The sequence below is a fragment of the Pectinophora gossypiella genome, chromosome 4, assembly GCF_024362695.1.
Source record: "Pectinophora gossypiella chromosome 4, ilPecGoss1.1, whole genome shotgun sequence".
NCBI lineage: Eukaryota > Metazoa > Arthropoda > Insecta > Lepidoptera > Gelechiidae > Pectinophora > Pectinophora gossypiella.
Window position 1 is genome coordinate 7,994,495 of NC_065407.1, and position 26,559 is coordinate 8,021,053.

At 40.2% G+C, this 26,559-nt stretch overlaps 1 protein-coding gene across 4 annotated transcripts in view; it reads left to right on the forward strand.

Annotated features, from left to right (window-relative positions):
- Positions 1-25,560, forward strand: part of LOC126366168 (LIM domain only protein 3-like) — a 35,693-nt gene extending 10,133 nt beyond the window's left edge. The window contains exons 2-7 of one of the 4 annotated variants that reach the window (XM_050009124.1): positions 14,737-14,817; positions 21,190-21,430; positions 21,837-21,962; positions 22,243-22,384; positions 23,804-23,992; positions 24,083-25,560. In XM_050009124.1, coding sequence (XP_049865081.1) covers positions 14,772-14,817; positions 21,190-21,430; positions 21,837-21,962; positions 22,243-22,384; positions 23,804-23,962 — 714 coding nt within the window. In that variant the 5' untranslated portion in view covers positions 14,737-14,771 and the 3' untranslated portion in view covers positions 23,963-23,992; positions 24,083-25,560. The remainder of the gene's footprint in view (positions 1-14,736; positions 14,818-21,189; positions 21,431-21,836; positions 21,963-22,242; positions 22,385-23,803; positions 23,993-24,082) is intronic. The other 3 variants (XM_050009125.1, XM_050009126.1, XM_050009127.1) reach the window with 3 other exon arrangements.
- The last annotated feature ends 999 nt before the right edge of the window (positions 25,561-26,559 follow it).

The following is a 26,559-nucleotide window of genomic DNA, read 5'->3' on the forward strand; positions in this document are numbered from 1 at the left end:
AGAGAGTCACACGTGAGGTCACCCCGCGGTGCCGACGTGTTTGTAAACAACAATATCCATAAACAGCAACCCCAAATATATAACATACCAGAATATTGTTTAATTTGCTTCATGTAAATTCAAATAAATACAGATAGATATTATAGATGCTTGATTTGCTCCTAGCTACTTTACTACAGAGGCTCACATTGGCTTAGATGTAGCAGTTATTAGTTATTACGTTGATACCGAATTATGACACTAATAAGCATACAGGTATTTGAGGCAACTTACTTACCGACTTAATTTCAAATAAATTGGAGAATTAATATTAACGAAGCATTTCGATACGCACCGACATAATCTCGATTACATTATTAACTTCGTGCCTTTGATATTCAAATTTTTCGCTCATAATCGGAGTTTATTAATCGTGAAAAGAAAACAAAGCCTTTCGATACGATATATTTATTGTTTAAATCCATTGAATACGTAAATAGGAAGTGACATGTTTACGGGGTGAATTAATATCATATTATGTTAATGATTCACAATTAGCATCGGAAAAACTTTGAATAGATGGCGCTATTTACTTATTTATAGCTGTATCGAAATAAAAACGCGATAAACTTTAACATTTAATCTTATTATTCAAATGTGAATCATATGACATTCTTTCCAAATTCAACGCCTTATGTAAATATGTATCTATTTGGTTCTACTTCCTCTGCATGTATAGTAGGTTACACTTTAATGCGAGTCTATTAATTCGAGTTGACGCTTCCCTAAGTGTGTCCCATTAGATCGAACGTATTAATAAAATAAATTGCGATATTATCGCAGCTGCTTTTGACACAAACATCGAAATCTACTTAAAGTAATGGAAACGATATAGCGTGGCTGAATCAGGGCGGCGATAAGATGAGTTGTGTTTCTCAAGCGCATAAATAAAATAAACATTTCGATACTAAAACGACGATACAAAGTTGTTATGCAATTACTTATTAATATTAATCGGTCACGCACTGAAATTATGTATAGGTGTGTGTGATGGAATAATTCCACTGACGGGTAATATTAATTAACTTTTTACACATCCATTTTGTGGGAATGTGTTATTGTAATTGTCTTACTAAAAGAAACATGATTATTAAAATGTTGTTTTCGCGTTTGCATGTTTATCGACTAATATAACGACTGCACGAAGTATGAAATTGTTTTAATGGTAGGCTCATTTCGCATATCAGTCTGACCTTAATCTTTTGATATTGTGAATATAACTACCTAATAGAAAGGTAATGTATTTAATTAATATACTTAGTTACAAAAGAGAATAATTTATTCATAGATAAAATGCGTAGGCGTCGCGACCGTGTCGAAGCGAGTCGTTTTATTCACTTGATATTCTACAATGTTACTCCATGCGGAATACATGAAGAAAACAATAAAAAATCTACGTATAATTACGTTTATGAAGTTGCGTAACGCGGTTTTAATTGAAACCGCATGTTGCTCCGCTGTAACAGACGTTTAAAATGTTTTTGTTTAGCATCACATCACGCCATGGAGAACCATATGGTAATCGTTATGATGGGAAAAAAATTAAACATGTAAAATACATTAGACATTTTATGATTCGTGTCATACAATGTAACGGCAGTTTTGCAACGTTTTTATAGTAATTGTCTATGCTATGAGCACCCGTCCATGAATCATATTTATCATGCGGAGGTCCGTGATGCACTATGTAATAAACAGTCATGATTGTGCATTACTTAATTTATTAATCGATAACTCACCTAAATAACATATTATAAAGCTGTAGTTAATGAGGAAGTGTCAGTTATTCCGATCTTACGTGCGTAGTGATGCCGCATGCCGGGAATATAGTGGATACAATATGACGGACAAAGGGAGTAGCGAGCACGGATGCGGTGTGCACTCAATCGGGGAGATGCGAGCTCGTTACTCGCGTGCAAATTAAAGCGCACACGTTGCCGCGTCGGATTCGCTCTTAAATTGACTGTCCATCAAATCCCGCGGCGATGGAGCGTGGACCCGCTCCCGCCCCCGCTCCGCCGACACTGCCCGCTCCCGCTCGCGTGATGTTAGTTAATTAAACTTTAAGCTTAAGGGAAAATTTAATTTCCGGACCAGCTCCAAGGGATTGTATGTCTCTTATTTTTATTTGTTAGAAGCCATTCGTGATGCAACTCTTGTAGAGTTTCTTGTTCGTTGTGTGGATTACAGTGACTACCTATTTATTCAGATCTCGAGTTTTCTTTTCTTTTTATTACTGTAACGTTTTTAATAAATCTATTTAATTTAAATCTACGTACCTAACTGCTTCTAAAATTAAATGGGAAATTGTATCATTTTCCTTTCCTTATATAAGCTATAGTTCAGAAAGCCAAGTCCTGACATCAAATTTTGCGCCGATTCAGGAAACGAGTGATGTGCACGCGTGTATTAGCATAGAAACAGCGGGAAGCGGGAGCGTGAGCAACGTGCGGGCGGCGGGCGCGTACCGTCGCCGGGCGGGTGGCGTGCGGCGCAACCTTAAAAGCAATATCCGGCGCCGCGCGCGCCGCCCGGAAATGAACCGGAAACGGCGGTGTATTAAGCCGCAGGTACCAGCCCTTCAATTTATAAACGCTTGCGGCCGCACTCCAGCCTTCGCCAGCTATTGCGAGCTGCTCCCCAGATATCCGGCGCGGTTAATTTGTAACTTGCACTTCTCATTCCAGAATGAAACCCTGTAATATTTCTCGCCTCAGCCTTTGAGCTCTTGCACATTTTGCGTAATAGCTTCACTGAAACGAATAAAAGAGACTTATTCAAAACATAGTCGGGAGGACAATATCTAAAATTACATTCTCTCGGCCTGAACTAACAGTGAAATGAAATAAAGTCCGCAAACAAAAGTTTGCAAATCCAATATGATTTGGCGCGTCGGTAAACATCGGCAGCATCCCGGTGATATCGCGAACGAATAACATTAAACTTTGTATGGATTGAATGTAGAAAACCAATTTCGGTGCGCGGCGAGTGCGAGCCGATGGGATGAGGGTGTCAGAACGCTTTGACAGCTCTCTGATTGAAAAATACGGCAGCCTGTTTATGGAGCAAGTGTGGGCTGCACACTCGGGTACGAGGTTCGCTACACTGCGCACTCGCCATGTAGCTCATTACACCATAGGCGCTAATTTTATAAAGGTACAGCCATCTTATGAAATTGAACTTCATTGCTGGTGAAGACTTGAATCGTCTTCCATAGTTGTGGCACGAGGTCGGTGTGCGCGGGCAAATTCGAAGTTCCTAGAGTCAATAATTACTATGGCGATAGAACTCTAAAAAAGAGACTTCCCTACTTACTGAAAAGTTTGCCTGAGAACATCCGTCTAGAACCAAATAAAAGTAAATATAAAAAATACTTAAACAACATCTTTTAAACTCGTGTCCTAGCTAACTTATGTTATTGACTATTAGATATAAGTTCATATTATTAGTAGAAACTCTTTCCTGCAGATAAACTGTTTAAACAGTTTTGCAGGGCATTGACAAAGTGTATTTTTAGTATTAAGATTAAAAAAAAAAAACAACAATCCCTTTGCAAAAGTAATATACCATTGAGTAACTGCAGGAAGACAGCCATCTCCGGCGACACCAGGGGACTCTTGTGGTAACATGATATAAATAGAATCCGCCGCATGAATAAAATCAAATATAATAATCTAATATACTCTTTTGCGCAACAGACTTGTAGTACTCTTAAAGTGTCACATTCAATCAAGGTATCAAATCCATTTACTATACACGTGTAATGCTTTTAGCAATTTTCACGTGGTTGTAAAAAGCCCACGACTTTTTTGCAGATGACTCGTTAGCGACACTTTGTACCAACCATTAACATGTTCCTCAGAATTGCTTTCTGTTTTTGTCGGTGGTGTAAATGGATCCGATTGCATTGTTATGTCAATATAATTTACATGCCTATATTGCATTGATTTATGAAGGTTCACATATGATGCTAGATTATTTCCTTAAAGTACCTACAGGAATGTAATAAAATAAACGTGAAGCCAGCGAGGAAACAATAAACTAGGTATTTAATGGGAGTATAATATTATTCCTGGATTGCAAACAATCACAATAAAACAAATTGTAGTTCACAATGGTGAGAAAGGAACTCTGTCGAATTAGTAGTTAGTTGTCGATGTATTAAGTCATACATTCGCAGTTGAACTTACAGAAGCAGGTGTCAAATTCTGTCGATCTAGTGCTAAATGATGAATGGCGTGGAAATTATGCGCGTTATGAAATATCTCATAAACAGGCGGCGCCCGGCGAACCCTGGCTCGATATATCACGAATTCGGACATCAGCACCCTACTATTGGAATTCTGCAGATGATTTTCTTGAGAATTTATACGATCGGCGGAACGAACCAATCGCACAGAGGATTTCAGGATGGGATATGAGATCTGCGATTCATTTAAAACGACGAAATTAAATGTCTGGGAGATTACGGCGAGGTCGTTTCGCGGATTACAAGTCGAGATAATAAAACGTTATTGAACTATTTCGAAAATTTAATTATTATTTTTTAATCGAATCCTTAATTCAATTTATTGAATCAGTACTTTCAATTTGAAGAGTTGTGGGCTAGTTTATTAATTCGGCATGTAAAATTAAACCGGATTAATTCTAAACTCAATTATTTTTATGGATGTGGTTTATTCTTTAGAGGTTCCCGTCTGCGCCGTTCGGGTAATAAAGCTATTTATAATAAATTAAGGTATTGTGTCGGCTGCGGCATGCAGGAGTAATGTGCATGCATTTAAATTACGCTCAAATGTGGCATATGTGGCAGCAAGCGGAGTGGGGAGACGCGGGCGGGGGCGGCGGATTAGCTGTTACAACCGAAGATGTTCCCGCGCTGCAGTTTCTTTCTTATTTCCTGTCTATTACGCCAATAATAAGATGAAATTCTCCACTCTATACGTTTCAAGCGATCACGATCAAAGGCGAACGAATTCCGTGATTCTACTTGCAACTTACACAATTGTGTACGAGCGCATTCAAAAAATTTAATTACTGCGCATCTCGCCGTCCAATCTCCGTTCTCGTTAACTTATTGAAAACGTTAAGTCTGTCTCTGATTTCTTTCGAAAGCGCCGCACGAAACTCCATTGTGTTCAATTGAATCGTGTCTTAATTACGAAACGGGTGAATATTTAATTAAAAACTTTCCGCACGCGAGTAATTCCTTATTCCATGTATACGAGATTGAGTCAGCGGCGAATCCGCTTTTCTGCGAAGCCGTCTACATTCGACAAGGGTTTTTAATTGAACGTCGACCCATTGTGCTCGTTAAAGCGATTCAGAGTTAATCACCGCGTTTTTCGTTCGGCGTAATGGAAGAAAGTAATTATCAATTAACTGCTCGATAATGGATTGCGGCCGCTTATCCGCGGCTTATCTCGACGTGGAACGACCCGCTCCCTCCGCTCTACTCTATTCATAATTTAATAATGAATTTAAAATTGTCATCAATCATACTCACGGTTGTGTCGACATCGCGTCGTTGTTCATTCCGATGTTGCAGACTTATTTAGCTGACTTGTTGGACGACGACAAGTTTTAATTATGACACCAGAACAATGGAACGAGTGGAAACGGGGATTGAAATACGTGCAAAGTGTGAGGAAGGTAATTTGTTTGGGAGCGGTGCGCCGGTGTGGCAGTGTAGCGGTGTGGCGGTGTCGGGGCACGGCGGCGGCGGCGCGGCGGCAGGCGTTTGGGCGTGTGTTCATCGCGATTGCGAAAACGAGAAGCGCGGCGGTCGCTGACGTGATATTGTGCCGTGAATTAGCATTGTAAATGCAATCACAGGTGTCAGCCCGCCACTAGCTCGTCGAATTTATGCGCCTTCCGCTCCAACCACCATGAATATAACAATTTATTGTCTATAAATAACGATTAGCATCCTACTCCTCGTATCTAATGAAGCAATCAAATATTACTTGATTTGTCATAAGAAGTTTCACATCGGCGACAAGTATCTATGCTAAGAAACTATTAAATATTTATGTTCGCTTACGTAAACGGTAGCTTTGTCATTCAACGATACTAATCAACTTAATAAGAAGTTAAGTGACACGTTTCACATCGATCAGCATTATCGATGTCGAAACCGGATTTTGTTATTGTATGTTGTCCGACAAAAACAACCATTAAGCGGATTAAACATGTAGGAAACCAATTAAGGCCTTAAGAGCCGACAATGTTACCTGTGGGGCGTGTGGACCGAGCGGCGCGGGCGCGGCGAGCGAGCGACGCAGGCTGGGCAGGGCGCGGGCGGCGTGGCAGAACCGCGCTATTAAATCTCATTAAAATACCTAGTCGACGATCACGAACACTTATTTACAACCCTCTAGCTAAGTTATTGCAGCTTGACTCAACAACGCCGCAATCAGCGTTGCGTCTGGACGTTAATTAAGCCACATTATCGCGGGTCTATCGGGACGGTTAACAATGACAATTAAACGAATCAGCCACGACCCGATATGGCATCCACCCAAGTTTCTATGCCTTTCGAAATGCTTTGTACCAGTTTCCAGATTATAAAATGGATTCAGTTCGACATTTTGTTGAAATACAGTTTATGCAGTGGTAAATTATTTCTGTTAGACACCTACCTGCTTACGTCATAAACGCATGTGATGGATGATAGGTAAAGATTAGAAACAATGAAAACAAAGTAATTAATGTAATGTATTTGTCTGTAAATAAGCAATAACAGTTGCACGATGACGTTTGATTCGTGATTAATTAAATTCATTAGCCACTCGTCGATGGAGTAGCGATTTCATTACAGTGACCGTGCGCGTGTGTGGTGCGCCGTGCGCGCTCCGTGCGCACATTTGTAATTACACCGCACTGAATAATGACTGAGTTAGATTGATTCGCCGGAATATGTTAATTAACTGTTTTTAGTTGCATACCGAGGGCAATTAAAAATGTAAATTGCATTGTGTGTGGAGTCATTAGACGGGCATGTTTGTTTATCGAATAAACTGTAATAGTAGAGGGATTGTCTTGTTGCTTCAACCGTTTTGGCGAGAAGGCCTTAGGCGAGCCGTCGACAACGCGGCATAAGGCACAAGTCATCGGTCGCGGATAATTCACGTCGAGTATCCCATTATGTCCACTCAATTATAAACACGGCTGTATATGGCGGCGAGTTTTGTGCAGTAAATTGCGTCCATTGTTGGGCTAATTTGTACGCCAGACAGCTGTTACATGCGCCGGCGCCGATCCCTACTATGGCAAATAAAATGACAGTTCTGCTGCTGTCGTCACGCAACGGTTAATTAAATAAGTTCAATTGATGCATAATTTATCAAAACAAAAAGTAATCGCTTTCTTTTACTATGTTGCTACTTCGACCAATTCTTAATATTAAAGCTGTTAAAAACACATTAAGTAGGAACCACCAGAGTCCCGGGTACCAATACTGATAATATATACCGTGACAATTACGGCGAACGGCATACTGCAATAATAATAATTTAATATGCATGCCAATTTTATTTATGGGATTACTCAACGTAATTATCCTGGTAGATATTTATGGTAAGCTGCGGACAGGTTTGTGCTGCTCCGCCGGTTCGGTGCGGCCGTGTCGACCCCCGACCCTGCTTTCTGAATAATTACACATACACGCCGTGAAGTATTAGCTACGGTACCACTTAATAGCCTCGGAGAATAGTCATGAGATAGCGAAAATACCAACTATAGGTAAAACACAAGTAAAACAACAATTTGAAATACAAATAGTTACCTACAAATAAGTTATAACGAATGAGTACGCTATTGTGAAGTCGTAACCTGTACTTACTCGTAAGGACTGAACGACATTTAAAACTCCTGTATGCAATTTATTAGCGATGTTGTAGAGAATTAATTACTTACTGACGTTACAAGGTTTCGAACTTATTAAATATATCGAGAACTCAGGCTATGGTTGTAGGTATGGGTACCTACTTAGATTTCAAATAAAGCAATGAGTAAGCTCTGACTGCAATGATCTCAAGACACAAAGCCGAAGGTTGAATATAACTGTTCATGATCAACGCATTATTATTCGGTTATGATCGGATTACGTTTAGGAACATTGAGTAATGCGCAAATAATCGCAGATAAGATCAAACCGGGCAAGCGACGTCGCCAGGCAATAAAGGTAATGTAGGCAAGGTATTTGCCAATATCCGAGTGGAGTGGCCCTCCCAAATATCTTGAGATTGTATTCCCCCTACATAAAAATTGTTCCGGAATAGAGATACTACCCGGATAAATATTCAATTTCACTACGGACGAAAAAGATTTGATACCTTTGCTACGTACTAGGTTTATTGGATGATATCCTTTGGAATGGGGTGGATAATCATATTCATAGATTCCCGACAAATATTCCTACATGAGTTTTTAGGTGAACGGAAGTGACACTCTTTGAAAGTGAAATAGATATTTAAAACAACCATGCGCCCATTTCCCCTGTGTTACAAACTATTTAATAAATGACGGCCACTTAAGTATACTTTGTTATTTTCCCCTTAATCTCTTAGTAATAATGTACAGCGTTGTCACTGTGGGATCCCTCATTCTACGGTTACATTCATAATCTAATGGAATATTCCTTTTACATTAGGCATAATGATAGAGCCATTACGCGTCGCCTTACGGACGATCAGTCATAGAAAATGGAGTGACGTCCGAGGCATATCCACTAGTCGCGACCCTCTCGAGAGGTAAGAACGACATGTAGATGAAAAGGGCAGCTGAATCTAATACAATCGGGGAAAGCGATACTCGCTCCCCTTGCAGGGCTGCCACGTAAGCTGTCTCATTTATTCAACTTTTTGTTAAGGAAACGACGAAAAGTAAAACTACAAGTTTTTTAATAAATAAAAAAATTTAATACTAAGTACTTGTCTCTAATCGGTAACAGTTTTAGTCGATAACCCTGTAAAGTAAGCCGGCAGCAATACAATTTTCGAAGAACAAGTAATATTTATGCCCCATTTCGTATCACACGCTGATAACTAGGAAAGTAGTTAAAGAGGAATGTAAAGTTTTATTGCGTTCCGTGATACGGCGCGCACAATGTATCGCATTGTTAGCAACCCTCGCGGTGGGGGCACGGGCGGGGGCGGGTATTGAATGAGATTGCTTCTTACTTCGGCAAATGGATCACGTAGTGGATGAGATGTCACAGTGTTTTAAGATCCCAATTCGACTCGACCGATTCTCGCATTGGCGGACGTAACGTACTGTTATTAGTTATTAAGCACTTAGTTGTCTCTATCTGATTGTTATTCTCAACGTCGAATAACATGATTAGGATTTTATATCTATAGACAACATGATATAAAGATTATTCAACAAAACGTAATCTACTCCATCAACTAATTAACTCAATACATAAATTTATGTAGACATGATAATTTATGTGTTACGTAATTAGTTTTGATAGAAGACCTCTTAACTTGAACACATTACGTAATCAAGTAGATACATTTACACCCTATAATTGGGAAATTCCGAGGCGGGCCGCCGGAGTCGCGTCGACGGCGGGCGGCGGGCGCTGAAAAACAATTTCACGCCAAATCTTAGCTTGTGTTTTCCTATTTCCTTTTTATTTATCTTTTCGTCTTTTCTTTTCTCGAGAATCAATTTCACGGATGAGCGTCGCGATGATCTCAGTTCAAAAAGCGCGGGGGTTGGAGTGGTGCACGTGTGCAGCTCGACGTGGTCCGGGCAGACCGGCCCGGTCCGGTCTCCCGTCCGGCGGCCGGCGACTCGCGCGCTCATTACCCGCCTGATGGAAGAACGCGTCCCGATAATAAGCTTTCTGCTCGCTGCTCCTTGTGATTGGATGGGCGATGCGTGTGTTATCTGCGTATGCGGTTCGTGATATATCTGACCCAATTTTCTTCTGAGTGACTCCGTAAACGAGTTTAGCTTAACGCATATTGAGTTCAAGTTATTACCCAAAAGTAATTACATTTTAATCAACAATCGAGACTGTTTACGAGGTGGAGCGTAATGTAGTGTATCGTGGGGCTAAATAGTGAATAACAGTGATTGTTTTGGCGCGCACCCAGATGGCAATACGAGTTTTGCTGACGGTGATAGGAGTATGACCTCTTGTACGATGCATTTTAATGTTATGTAAGTAACTGTGTATATCTGCATTTTTATATTTGTATTTTCTTTAACCATTTCCTTAATGTGCACACGCCGAACGTTCCGGTGACAAGAGTTGGCTTTTAAATAGTGAGTCGGGCCGGAGCTCGGCGACGGGCTGCGCGGAGACGGACGACTCAAAATTGTCGGGCCCAGCGCCGGCGCTCCCTCGGAATTGACAATTTTACGGGCGGTTTATTTCCGGACACCGAACTTCCTTGGTCAGGCCGCCCCCTCCTCCGCGACGCCCTCGACACCCACAACCCCTTCACTCCTCTTTTCAAATATTCTCCTCTATAACAAACAAATTGATACGTTTCAATAGCATTAAGTCACTGTAACTTTGCATTATAAACACACCTACACAGAAATGTACCTTTCATAATATTTAGAGTGGGTAGATCCATTTGTTCATAACCGTAACAGAGATACACTTTCAAGGTGGAACATAAAATTTACATTGTATGTAAGTGTCTTAAGCGAAAGCTTCCCACTTAAAAGCTCTACAAATGCACTGAAAGCTCTTTCGCGCACTAATCCCAAACCTTTTAGCTGCAATCAAAAGCCCGAGCGCTCGGCGCGCGCGGGACGACGTGATGCTTGTGGAAGCGCCTAGGAATTTAATTTACATTTTTAATTAAGTTAAATTTTGTTCGCAAAGCTTTCACGGAATAGGAGTTTTCTTGATTAGAGTTCAGCTCTGGCTGAAGTTTGAGATTGATTAGTGGAGCTTTAATTGCTCTCTGCCGGTGAATAATGAATTCGATCAGTGTGGAGTCAGAAGGGAGTGTCTAACAGATTACTTGCCCCTAATGGATCAAATTGTTTTTGGTGTTAGGTACACTAGATGTGTAAGTAAGTAGCCGTTTACAATGTTCTCTGTGCTAGTGCAACACTGGTGAAGTGAATATTAACGCTCGGGGCAGGTCCATATTAAGCCACGCTTGGCGTTTGACGCGGCTGCCACGTAATTGATGGCCGGGGTGAATTTTAACGTAATGCTGCTTAATTGATCGCGTTGATAACGCAATCATAATGGAGATACTTATGATAGTTGCCACTAGCCCCCCCCGCCCGTAATGCCCAAATGGGTTTCCGCCGCGCACCCCACATTACTGGAAATGTCTCTAATGGATTTCTCGTCTCGTGAGTTAGTTTTAATGCGTTGGGATTGGTTACATAATGTGTTGCGGACAGGGAGAGCCTTATTACTAGTTACTATTATGTATTTTTATTTTGTATAACGTAAAAGTGAGATCGCCGAGTTCAATAAAGCGAATCCAGCGACTCACCACGGCATTCAACCTTGCTCCTACATTACAAAGCGCCCTAATGGGCGCTTGTAAATTCGATAGGCACAAAGGCGGCGTGCTGTAGCTGACATAAAGCGAATAAATAAGAGACTTCCGCGAAGCACTCTCAGCGAGAACAAGTCGAGAGCCAGTGACGTACGATTTGACGTAGAATATTTTATCCGGAACGACGATACCGCCATCCATTCCACTTATCCCGGCACTCTGTTGAATTTTTGACACGTCAACGGAAGAGCTGCCCTTTTCTGCGGCTGGTTTAGTGTGACAGTGCCCTTTAAATTCACATTTTACGGAGGGGAGTATCGCAGGGACAATTACTCCTTTGTCGTCGGGGGCTCGCCGGCCGCCGCTCCCTGCCCCGACTCGCCGCTATGAGTGATTGTTTCCCGGCTAAGATGACGTGACGTATAGCATAGTGCACACGAATGTTTGCTCTCCGACTTCTTCAATTTACAAACCTTTTCTTATACCGCCGTCTTTGTTGTTGTTACTTGTTCCACATACGTGAGATGTTCCAGATTCTATTGTGTGACATTATAGTAGTATCGGACGCGAGATGATCCGTCAGCGATGACGGAGCCGGTCGCGACGCGAGATCGGGCGCGCAGCTGCACGCCCCCACCCGCCAATCGGACCGAATCCGGCGCAAGCAATCCATATTAGATTTGCCCGCTCTCTCATATCCATTCTGAGATGTTCATATTTTATTGGGGCCAATAAAACGGATTCATGAATATGAGAAATGCATAACGAATACCGTATTTATGGATGGAGGCGCGCTCGCTTCGCCGCGGATATGTCGCGGGTAATTTGATAGCCGCCTTTGTAACAGGTGCTGATGGGAATTTCGATGCGGTTATAAAAGTTTTTTTCATTCCACTTGAGTTTGATAGCATATTTTGTTTTTATTTTATGTGTTTTTATTTGCGGCGAATGGTATTGTAATGTTTTTTATGAATCGAATTCATGTGATTTATCTTTGAATCGTAATCAGCCGTGTAGGTAAGGTATTCTATTTAACCGTTATTGTTTGTATCAAATAAATTTCGTATTTGAATGAGACTTACCTAATCTTTTTTCGCCGGCGATAAAATTGTAAGTGTACTGTGGTAAACACATAATATGACAGAAATAAAAGCACCGTCTCTCCGAATCTATCACTAGCGCAACGTATTGTAGCAGAGGCGAGGAGGTCATTAGTAGCGTCTGTCTGTAATGGAGGGCCCCGTCTGCGCCGGCGCCGCTCGCCGCGATAAATCGCCGCGAAATAGCCGAGATGGATTGTTATATCGCAACGGCCGATAATAAATAGACTGCTTCCGATCCCGGGTTCGTTTAGCTTATTTATGAGTTGACGCTCCTTTGGTGGCCGATTGCACTTACGACGCTATAGCGCGCCAATAATCCATAGATGTATTATTCCCACAATAAATACTGAGACTGAATACTAAAGGAGTTTACTACCGCGCTAAACTTTTTACGCTATGAATCATGTATAGACAAATATATTATATAATATTATATATTAATCATTTCGCGGTGTTCCGTGTCAATTGTTCTTAAGAACTAATTATAACATCTGTTACAACAGTGTTACACCACAAGATCTGGAATAAATACATATTTAAACGATCTAAATGAATAGAGCACAACACTGTTGTAAGAAAAGACTTAGGTAGAATCCACATCTATGGACTTGAGCAAAACGGTTTCTTAATAGAATAAATCCAAAGTTGTTAGCGCTGTTGAAACTGTTTAGAGTAATCTTGAATGAACCATCGTATGGCTCGATCAGGAGACGGTTCCCCTCACATACGGTGTTTAGACTTTACCAAATGAGAGGGCAGTAATAGGTAACCTCCGTATCTAATAGGTAAATCACTTTGTAACTTCACTAACTACACGATCGTTTTACGTAAGTCACTGTTAAATTCTCTAGAAAATTGATAATGGCCGTCGATTTATTTGATCCGAGTATATAGCTACAGGTGTAGTAGGAACGAATAAAGCGATAAGAGAGTTATTAGTATCTCCCAAGTTTCAATTTACAGCTTTGCATGGACATCTCAACCTTCAAGCGATGCTGTCTGATTGTACGTTTGTTATCTTACTCTGTTCGAAAATCTGCTCTATATTTTACTAGTAAGACGTGAAGTTGTTTGGCTGGTCTTGCAACTAGATATCGGTTGGAAAAGGCGTCTTAAAGCATGGAGAGTAGGAGTGATAGTAGAATGTAGTGTGCAAGGAGGGGTGCTGTCGTTTGACGGCAGTTTGTCGGAGTAATAAGGTCCCGCGGAGTGGACGTAAGGAGAGGATATCGTTTATTCTAATGAGGTTTCGCAGAGACGCGTGTGCCGTGTCCGTCCGAGATGCCGGAGCTACTCGTATTGCCTTCCAGCGAGAATTCTTTGAGAATAAATCATCCCGTGCAATATCAGGACCACTTTCGAGGATTGCATGTATTGTGTTGCCCAAGTACCTTTAAATGACTTTGTTTTAATTAAATTTGTAAGCATTCATTGTATAGTTATAGTTGTTGGTACTCCGAATTAATAAAATAAAATAAATAAAATAAATAATAATAAGCCAAATTGCTACAGTAAGTTCTCGTATCATATACAACAGGCTACCGCGGATGTTGTTATGCAAGGATCAATGTTAAATAACACTAAACCAAACTACCTACACTAATAGCACTCGAAGTCGGCTCCTATATAATTTTTAAACATAATTGAGTGATATAAATATAGACGTTAGTGTTAACTCAAACATGCTCTACTTCAACAAACATTTCGGAGAAACGAAAAGGAAAAAAAAAATGGTAAAACTCAATCCTTCCTACGTATGCTTGTATAAGAATAATAATACGATAGCTTCATTAAATTAAAATTATTTAAAAGAGGAAATTCCTGTAAATTGCGTTATAAACAGGACGATGACAGCCAATCCCTGTAGGTTTAATTAATTTTATCTTTACAGTTGTTTTCTGTAACGTGTGGGTGTCTAGTTGAAATACTGTTGATGTTGATTTATATGTAAGTAGTGACTCGCCGCAGCTTGGCCTGGGTACAATTTTTACCCTATGAATAGTATTTAAGAAAAAAATAGAAACTAGGTCGAACAAACAGAAGACTGATTTATTTTTATATATGTATTGATGATTGATAATGTTGTAATGTTTGTGTTGTTCCAGGTCCCTGTGTGTGATGCGTGAGTGACGACCTCATCATGATTCGAGACCCCCCCGCCATGCACAAGCCGGACGGCGGCAACAGTAAGTACCTATACTATATAATTGGTGAATACTTTTTGATTTGGAGTAAGTAAACTTCAAGGTATTTTCGATACGCAGTGTAAAACATAAATCATTGAACAACAAAATTTTATAAATATCGGACGTTTTCGTTTTGCTGACGTCAATTTTTCATAATATTAGGACAAACAGGTCGCGAATAAAACGCGGGAAGGGTTGCGCCATAAACCGCCCAACAGCGTCCGTCGCGATATTAAAAAGGGGACGAACGATATTGCAATATCACATTTATGCGAAATGTCCGACACCCAGATCGTATTGATAAAAATAAGCGATTTTTTATTGTGCCCCGCAACGTTGTCCCAAGGAGCACGTTTCCACTATGTTGCTGATTGAAGTTCTAATCTCACCATCTGGCTCCATTACAAAACATAACCGCTTCCACCGCGGAGTTATGGCCTGTGAAATTAAAAATGTAATATGATTTATATGCGGTAACAAAGACAATAAATAAAGTGATCGAACCTTATCGTAATCACAATCGTATTTTATTTACATCATGACTCTTATTGACTCGTTGAATCGCGGGCTATTTGTTTCAGGACAAGAAACAATAACTTAGTAAAATTCGATACAGTTTTGGCAAAGTGTGCTGTTGAAAGTGAACCAGTATAGCAATTTTCTGGATACTCGAATTTATCCATTTATAAAAGACTTACATTTTTGTTGAATAACACAGCACAAATTCACATGAGCACCGAATGCACAAGCAATGGCGGAAAATTGGCGCGGGAGCGTTACGGCAGCGGCGCCGCGGCGCGGCGCAGCGACGTCGGCGAGCGGCGTGACGCGGCCCGCGCCCGCGGCTGCTCTGGGCGGCCCTGATAAAATTTATGGCCACTTCCCCTTTAAAACAATATTGAGGGCTCAGTTGGGATTTATGTCTCGCCGCTGCTGCAGCGACTCAATTTATTCTTCAATTTTTCATACAATAACTCACACACGTATTACAAGTGATGGATGAAAAGGACTAACTTTCGGGCTTTAATAAGAGCCTCCAGATGCGAATCTCCAAATTGGCTGAAGTTTATTGCCCACTTATGTCAGGCTTAAGTTTCGCCCGGAGCCTTTCTCTGAGAAAATAATTTATGACGTAGATTGTCTCGACTTTTGTACAAGTTTGATCGGAGATTGGTGCTACAATCATGTATCATGATGTGACGTAACCAATTAGGTACGGCCATGCTATTGTCTCGTTACAAGTATCAAGACGAGTCAATATTTCTTCTGTTTATGTTCTTAACTTTGAAGTCTTTTATTGATACCAATGAGAGTAGCTTCTTGTTCAGCTAATAATCATGATTTGAGAACCCTTATTGATATTTCATTGCCTCTATTGAACGCTGTTGTGTTGTATGATCAATTGACAGAACTTACCTACTGATTGAGTCGAATGAATCTTTCGTATTCAAACGAACGCTTGTGTAGTTTATCCCTATAATATATTTTGTCCAATTTCTATAAAATTTGTCTCAGTATCGAGTCAGCTTTCGCAGTCGCAATCGTAAATGGATATCGGACGCTCTCCTCGGCCGAATACAAACAAGTAATGTTGTATATAAAATTTCCTGAAACAACTATACTACTTTATATTCTTCTATTATGATAAAACAGTTTCAAATAAATGGTATACGGTTGAAATGCGGACTCCGTCGTGACTGTAGATCGAAAAATAAACGAAATCTCATTAATTACGTATTATTTGCAAAGCAAAACATTTACAATAGGTACCTTTATTAATGAATGACGGGATTATAAAAACACTTGTAGATGAAGCAGCTTTTGATAATCGTTCCTGTTGAAAAGATTAATGGTTCAAATATTAATTAATAGCGATCTCTTTTATTTCGGCAATGAAAAGCAATTAAGATACGGTTTTCCGCCATCAAATAATTGAAATTTTAATTGCTTAAACAGAAAACTCTTTCCTTAGAAATCGTTTACCACTGCCATTAGGCTTAATTCAAAAATTAATTTAAACTTTCACAAGCTTGAGTTGGGAAGCGAGCTCCGGCGTAAAGGCAATATCAATTTCATAATTTTAATTAAAAAAAACTAACTTCTCTGATGACAAAGTCGCGTACTTTTTTAATAACGGAAATGTTAACGACGGGACTTTGGCGGAGCGCGGGGCGCGGGGAGCCGCCATCGGTAGCTATCATTTTAATATAAAGCCCTCAAATTGGTATTACTTGCCTACAATCACACCCTTTTTACAGCCGTAACACCCTTAACACCTTTTTTACTAAGAGTTAGTTATAAATATTTACTTTAGTCCTAGACAAGGCTATGTACGCAGTTAGTTACTCTTGAATAAAACATCTAGCAATTTAGCTGTTTGTGTAAGTTTATGACTCAATCTAATGAAATTATATTAAAGGTATACACAATTAGCAAAAGTTGTTTAAGTGCGCTTTAGTAGTAGCTGTAGAAAATAATTATCAACGTAATCTAGGTCGTGCATCCTGCTTGTTAATTTTTACACGGCGTCGTTATTAATTCAAAACCCGCATTTGGTTAAATCTAATTACGCCCGTATAATAGGTATCGCTGCGACGCAATCAGCTCCATTGTTTAATGAGTGACCCGCCTGCGACTGCCGCTAAACTAAATAAACTCACGAGCATTAGCATACACCAGCTGCAACCACAATCATTATACGTACACATCCATTAGAACCGCACTTTATATTATTCCGTACGACATTTTAGTTCTCCTAATGAATTTCAACACGCAGTTAAATACGTTTGTATTGCGTTGACTCTCAAATCGCTGCCCCGACGACAGACAAGTAATTGAATGCTTGTCAAAATATTCTACGGACATTTGACATAATGGTAACATATTTTATTTATAAGCATTGTTTTTTCTAAGAATACGTTAATAGTAAGCAAGAGAAGCGTGTCAGGATCGAAGCAAATGGAATTCCATAGTCTCTGCTTACCCCGGTGGGAAATAGGAGTTTCTGTACGTTAATAGTAATTATCGTCGAAGTCTTTGACGCCTGATAGGACCGCGTTATTCTACTGTTATAAAACAAATGTACAAAAAAAGTATTCGTTCAAATCATGCAAACGTAAACAACACGATGAATAGTGATGTAGGTTTATACGGGATGCCGAGTTAATTGCAAAACGCAATGAACGATTGTAAATTGCACGGAATGATTGCGAGCGGTCGTGATGCGGGCTCATTACAATAACCTGGCATTTAATTGAATCCAAGGAATGCTGCCTACTGCCAAGCCACGCATGACTACTTCGACCTGTAATCGTGTAACGACAATATATGGCCATTATGGTAAACAATGGTGGAGCTTCGATTATATTTTTATGATGAACCGACATCCTTTACGCCCCGTTCGGCAGTATCATTTACATCGATATATTGTGAGGGCTATCTAAGAATGTCTATTATTATTTGTAAGGAGGTACTTTATATTGCTTGCTGCAATTTCATACATGCAATACTTCTCAGATTTTACTTTACAGCGAGAAAAATAAACAGATATTTAATACATCATCATCATCTCCCTACCGTTCTCCCATTTTCCACAGGGTCCGCTTACCTAACCTGAAGATTTGACAGGATTTTTACAGAAACGACTGCCTGTCTGACCTTCCAACCCGCGAAGGGAAAACTACAATATAGGTTAGGTCACAACCTTCCGAAATGCATTTCTCGCGAATGTGGGTGGTCTATTTATGTAATTAAAAAAAGACCCGGTTAATTTTATAATATGCATGACAATTTCAGTGTGACTCTTAGATTAAATTACTTTAAGGCAAGCAATTGTAAGACTGTGAAGCAGTACAAGAGTGCGAGGTGCGAAGTTGAACGAGCACGCTCTCCCACTCCACGCGACTCTCGGAAATGAATTACGTCTCGCCAAGAAAGGATTTTTGAAGCAAAATTAAAACAACAGGCTATTACAGATTCCAATTATATGTAACCTATCTTTAGAAATAATTTCGCTGCAAATAAGAAAATTAATTTTAAGTTGACATAAACGAACGCAACAGCGAGAGCGTAGGATGGCTAATTCGTCGACACGTCTGCGCCGCTGAAACAGCAATGTTATTAGGAGAATGTGCTCTATTGTCGCTCCACTCACGACAAAATAAATTACTTTTCATCCATTTCCGGGTTTCTTTTTCATTTCAGCGCCTTAATACGTTGGCGGCGGCCGAGCGGCTGTGTTGGCGAAATTATACTGCCGGGGCAGTTCGGTAGCCAAGTCTCTATCAAATTCTCGACCCGGCGGTAATAAAAAGAAAATAATACGTAGCGCCTTCACCCACCAACGGATATTTATGTACAGCCCACGTTATTAACTCGCCTTTTATTGGTTTTTTATGTATACAGCCACACATGGCGAACTGGAGACGTCGGAGAATTTAAAAATTGCAAGACTTTATAGGGCATTTTTATGGATTAATCTGAGATAATGTGATATTTGCTTTTTTGTAGGTATTTAAATTTATTTCATTCGTAAAACGACGCAAACGCGACTAAAAAGTCAATGGGTCGATATAACCGATGAGCTCCATAATAACAACATTAACCGCCTGCAATGGATAATATGCGTCAGCAACCGCTCGGTTTCCACTACGCTGTGGTGTCGCCGTCTAGATTCCTCAATATCTGTGTGGTAAAATGTTTACCACTTTTTATCTCTAGCCACACTCACCTCGCCTATGCATGTATTCCAAGAATTATTAAGGCAAACCGCAGTGAATTGATTAACTCGCAACGTTTCGCGTGAACGCATTAGACTCTAAGTTTAAAGGCAATTATCTGATTTAGCTTTTTGTGGTGTCGTCTGCGGAGGAAATACTCGGACAAATTTTCCATGAATAATGAATTATGACAGGGTTTATATTAGAGGAGATGTATTAATTATAGGATAGAGGAATGCCGTTTTATTGGAGTAACACGCGAGGAGGTAGGGCGGGCGGCGAGCGCGTTCGATCCCTGCGGCGAACTAATTGCGAGGCACGCCGCCCGGGACCATACGTCATCTTTATTATTTTATTATTAACGAGCAGTCATTAATACACTCCAATTAAGTTTATTGTCGCGACGTCAGCTTCAATAAGCGAGATGTATCGGCGCGGCGGTGCCGGCCAGTGATCGATTGCGCTGAGTTATGTCCACCTAGTTACCCCTTCAATTGGATCCTTGATTGGTTTGACGTACGCACTATTATTATATGGACGGTTTGCCGATAAATTGGAACTGATTGTTTACCAAAGGCGACCCATTTACTTATTGCTCGAGGTCGAGAGGAAGCGAACTTAAATTGTTAAGTGCATTTTTATGCAGTACGAGTATTTCACTCGGTTGAAAAGGAAATAAAAATTTGTACTTGCGCCTTTTACGGCGCGAATGTACCATAACGTTTTATCGGGTGTTGTTAACGCAGTTAATGAGTCTGCATGTGTTACATTGTTGTTCTTTTTGTTGCATGAGAAAAATGCGTATGCGCATCGTTAATGACGTCAGCGGCGTGCGTGTCACGCTGCGCGCTCTGCTCGAATTAATTGACGTAATTACGGAGTAGAAGACAATCGGGCCAAGCTTAATGCCGTAATGAGTCGCGTATTATAAACAATTACTCGCAAACTACTGGCGGCGAAACAGAATTCATTACGAACCTCCCAGCTCTAATTTAAATACGTACTATCCTCTTCGGTGGTTAAAATAGTCATTAATTTAATAATTATTTTAATGTAGGTATATATTTATTTAGTTAACACTTTGTACTTTTGTGTTAAGCCTATTTCAAGTTAAATTTATATTCTATGAATATGAATTACAAACGTAATTTTTGTGTTTATCAGCACTAAGAGCAGACAGATAAATTATGAAGTTCCTACCATTGATTACGACATAACATGTTTGCGGCGTGAGAAATGTGCCTCCGACTGAACTCAGCAGCCGATTAACTCGTTCTCAACGAAAGTGAAATTAGGTACCTACTTACTCAATAATCTCGGACGTCCAAAAATTGCGACTTTATTGCCGTACCAATTTGACCATTTAAAATAATCGTTTCCCTGAACTGTAATTTACATTCACTTTATTTAAATGACAAGCCATAAGCAGAATACCAATCTTACGATATTTTATTTAAAAATAATAACCTCGCGGGAAACGATATACAATGAACATTCAGTAAAATTACTATTTAAGCTAAGAAAATCTCGCGTAAAAGCGGCTAAATGATATCAAATGTTTTTCTTTCTTATAAGATTATAGATTGGCATAACACTTGTATGTTCTTCATGTAAATCGTGACTACGAGGATACTAACTGGGCTAATGTTTCCAGCAGCTCAACAAGAAGAGAACAAGTATGCGTTGAGCAGCAGCGTGGGCGCAGCCGCGGGCGGCGCGCGGCTGTGTGCGCAGTGCGGCAAGGTGATAACCGAGCGATTCCTGCTCAAGGCGATGGAGCGCTTCTGGCACGAAGACTGCCTCAAATGCGGCTGCTGTGACTGCCGCCTCGGCGAGGTCGGCTCCAAGCTCTATTACAAGGCAGACCTCATGCTCTGCAAAAGAGATTACCTTAGGTGAGTTTGGCTTTCTAGTATCTCAGATAAGAGGCTCAGGTTCTATTATCGTTGATAGTAAGTAAGAAGTTCCTATACCTACCTACTGGACCACAACGACAAATTCTTGGATTTTTTTATTTCTCTCTCTCTCTCTCTATTCTTTTCTTTATGAAGTTTTCAACACAATAAAAATGAATACTCATACAATTCTGTATATACTTACTTACCTTGTGTTGAAATTCTCAAAAAGATTCCTCCTAAGAAAACATTCCCTTCAATACCACTTGACTGTTAAAATTAATGGTAATTGCCCGCTTTGTGCTCGCTACTATTTAATTGCATAAACATGGTAGCGTGCGTCATAAGTGCTTTTGATATTTATACGTCGTATATAACGTTTATAACCCTGATATTTTTTAAACAGGTTATTCGGCGCGACCGGCAACTGTGTGGCGTGCAACAAAGTCATTCCCGCCTTCGAAATGGTTATGCGAGCCAAGAGTTTCGTTTACCACTTAGAATGCTTCGCCTGTCAACAGTGCAATCACAGGTGATTATCTAGGGGCTTTTATCGTTCCATTTGTAATTTACCAGTCTTAATTAACATCATCGATCGCAAACCTTGACTTAAATCAAAGTAATTATAAACAATGGCACAGGGTAAGCCGTATAATATGCAATATGATTTGCAAGTTGCATAAACAAGTTTAATAGAAACTCGCGAGTTAATGTTGAACAACTAAGTATGATGCTATCTAGGAAACCGTTATGGTGTAGAGCGTTAAGTTGTTCCAGTGAGAATATTTAATAAGTAGATAAATTGTGTGCAGGTTCTGCGTAGGCGACAGATTCTATTTGTGCGACAACAAGATCCTATGCGAGTACGACTATGAGGAGCGGCTGGTGTTCGCCAGCATGGCTGCCAACCCCAGCGGGCTGGCGCACATCCGACGACAAGTCAGCGGACTTCAGGTACATGCCACATCTTTTAATATAGGTATACATGAACACATTCGTCGTAAGCGCAGTGCTTTTCTAATAAACCACCAGCTGTGTAAGCAACAAACGCATCCGTCCTGATCTCGGATCTATCCGTGACGTAACAAGACATCTACAAGATCATTGTTTTCGTCTTAAAAATAAGTAATTGACCATAACTTTAAAACTACAAACTCAATGACATGCTCTAGTCTATTCTCCGTGTTAGTATTTTGGTCTGCCCCTGCTTTATCGACCGATTCCATATTTATAGTGACTATTTTTCGCAAATCGAGACACCAATTTATCCACATTTGATTCCGAGCCTTTTAGTTTAGTCTATTGATCGACCCCTTTTCATACGGCATAGTTATATTTTAGTAAAGCGGTAGACGTTTATTTCTGAAAGGCCTTTGTGGAGCTTTGTCAAGTCAGATTATGTATAGGTAATTGCTGGTTGTCCACGTTGCCGGTTCCCACCACAGACGGTGCACCACGTCGCTCTCGTCGACGTGGCCCAATGCGGCGTGTGGGACCGCGACCACGCCGCGCGCTCGCCGGCTAAATTATTGTTAATAGCCGCAAACCAGCGCCATTACATCCGCACAGACTCGGCCAACCTGCCATTTATATCATTACACGTTTATCGATTTAACACGGACGCGGTTATTATAAATGCTTGTTTACACTTTATAAAAGAACACATCCTGTACGCATGGCTACTACATACATTATGAAAATAAATAGGTAATTTAAGAAGTCGTGAACTTTTTTTAAGCTCACTCACCCCAAATAAAGGGCACGTGAAAAAGTCGGCTCGGCAGAGTAAATAACTCCCACAAGGACACTGTTAGTGGGAGATTCTATCTCCACTTTATTATGTTTCTTTTGTGATCATTAATCTTTCTCGTACGAACGCTTGTCGGAATGCGAATGTGGGGGAATCTATTTCATTTTATGAGTCGCGCGAGTGGAGGGAACCCATTCAGCCGCACGACGTTTCTAATCGACTTTTTGATTGCGCTCACGGTCTACTGTTGGGAGGTTGACAGGCGAATTGCTAACACAGGAAATCGAACTTAAATCTACTCATCGTGCGTACATAATGTTGTAATTGATACTTTTTATTGAGTCCTTTTGATGGATTTGCCTGCTATCATCGAATTGATGTCCTTGTATTTTTGTCCTTTCGGGATACAGGCATGATGCTATTTTATGTTGTGTGTTATAGTTTATCGATGATTTACCTTATGGAGGAAAATATACGAGTATAAGTTTTCTATCTAAAGTACATGGAATAAGCTCCATCTGCTTTCTACTAACTGTTTTTCTACTAGTCGTGAACTTTTTTGAAGATGTTTGAAAATAAAATGTTTCTTTGAAATTTGATACATAAATAATAATCCTTGCCAGCAGTCTCCAAGTGGTGCGTATGCGGGCGCGGGTGGATGCGCGGGCGCAGCGGGTGGCGCGCTAGCCGACAAGGATGGCGGCGGCTGCGCTGGCGCCGACGACGCGTCTAGCGGCTACGGCAGCCCGCCCGACCCAGACGTGTGCGACGCCGCGCGATGACCGATGATGCCGCGCCGACTCCTCGCCTCGGTAAATGGTGCTTTATATGAATATTTATTATCTACATCAAATATTTGTTTTGATTATGATTTAACTTATCAAGTCGTGTCAACTCCGCAGGTGAAACCCCACTGAGTGTCGTTGGGACGCTAGGCCGCACCACGAAGCGGAACTCCAAGGCGCAGCGACCGACTCTACCAGTGACGTCGTTCGACCCTCACCCTCACGCAAACTAGCCATCACTCACGGCTCATATAGAAAATAGTCGCTTATTTTTTATAAGTTCATAAACTGTCACATAAATCTCAGTGTAGGTTGTTTTGGAGTTAAGGAAATAGTGTCAGTTAACGGAGCAGGCTAAGTGCAGACATACGTCGAGTGTCGCGCCGAGCGTATTTTAGTCGCGGCGGGTACATTAGGCTGAGGCGGCCGTGGATCCGCGGCCACTTTACAAAACGTCCGGGATGAGTCGCGAATGCGTTGTCAGAACACGATATTTCCATTACGTATACGATTTGAACACTTGTTTACATGTTAAGATAGCGCGCCGCGTGGGTAGGACGCGGCTCGGGCTTGTGCCGTGCGGGTGCGCTCTCAGGACTGCTCATCATTCAACATTACTACCTACTTTATTGTCATATAAGTACATTTTTGTAATAAATAACATTACATTACTTGTTTGCTGTGTATAAACTGTTAGCAGTTCTAATACAACACTCGTATGGCACCATATCTTGCGCTTAGCCATTTTAGTCATGCCGTGTGTTTACATAAAAAGCTGATAACATTAATTCATTCACGCCCTTTTATGTCACGATGTCAAATCACTCTCTTTGCATTTGTAATAGGTATATAAACCTCTTCATACAACGATTCAGGTCCAGACGTTGAAATTTTATTGATAAATCGATCTCATTGTTATGGAATTGTATGTAGGTACATTTAGTAAACATAAACATTGTTATCATACAAGGTATGAACTTTTATCGAGGTTGGTTTCCTTTTTATTTGCTTTTTGATTGGTTAAGTATGTTAATGTTATTATTTTTTTACCAAAGATAAGTTTCCGTTAAAGGATTTTAATTATGTAGAGTCTACACAAAATGAATTATGTTTGTAGGATATTAAAATAGTGAGTGATACTCTATTTGGTACTCTGAAGTGGTGCAATGGTTAGTTAAGTACCCCTGTAAAATATTAAAGTTCACTGTTTACGTATGACTTTCAAAAAATACATTTTCTTTCGCCATAGCTTCAGTGATTGTTGTTCGCGTGTAATTATAAAGTTGACCATAATTTCAGATCCGCTAAAAACTTATTTTGTAATGAAAATTGATACCATAAATATAGGTAAATAAATGCTAAAGTTTTCTAAGATTATAGTAACTAATGTAAAATAAAGATTTCTACGATAAAGATGTATTTATGTAAAAATACGATCAGTCGTTATAGTTAGAATATTGGCTAATTTAAATTATCTCGTCTAACATACAATAGAGTCACAATACATCGTTTTGAACTCTCATTGACATCGACAGATTGATTGAATTTCATTTTACCGTTACTGTGTAAATAAATATATTTATTTAATGATTACATTCGTGAGTTTCATTTTCCTTCTAATGGTCGCGACAATATTTGCCAAACTTATAGCATTCTCATGTTCGGCAGCGGACGATTCAAGTGTTCGTTGCCTTGCTTATAGTTTCCGATGTTTATGTGGTTACGTATTATTTAACTCCAACATCAACGCTCTTAGCGTCTGATGGTCGATCAAATATACCATTCCATTTGTGAGGCACTTAAGCACTTCTCACTTGAAAACATTTGGGGTTCTGACGAACTCCCGGGCTCCATAAGCCGTGCTAATTGGCGAAGGCCTCTGCCACTGAGCATCTTTTAAGTCGCTTTAAAAATACATTACTTTGTCAACCAAAAAAAATACCTAATATACGCGCTCTGTAGAAACGTATGGACATGCCAATCGAATGCAAATGATCTGTAACAAAGCCCACACGTTTTATGCTTTTAAAACATCAAATAGTCGAGTGAAAATTTACAACGTAATTAAGTTCGTGTGGCATTTTAAAAGTATTCCTATTTGCGACACATAAAATACAGTAACGCGTTCTACATTAAGTTTATTTTATTTCGTTGGCGAACCATACATATTGATCAACCCACTCTAACACGTGTTCTCGGAAATGTGTTTTATAGTGAGCGCAGACGGGAATGTCCATAAAATTCTCCACGACAAGACGCATTAACGAGCGTCGTTTAGTTGTTTGCTGTTTAAATAAGTGCTGTAATGTAATTTTAATGAGCTCACAAAAATGTGTGCGAGCTGCGAGCCGCCATCGTCACTGCACGTAATGACGGACGGACGCCGCCGGCTCACGTGGGAACAACACCCTTTAATGCAGCACTATTACAATATTAGAATAACTTCCATCGTTTTCAAACGAACTTCCATAATTTACTCATATTAAATTCTATTTGTAATACTACGAAACCAGCCTTTTTGTGACGCAGACAATGCTCACAATAAAAAGGGGTTGCTTGTGATTTAAAAAAATCTTTGTTATTAGACGCGTTGT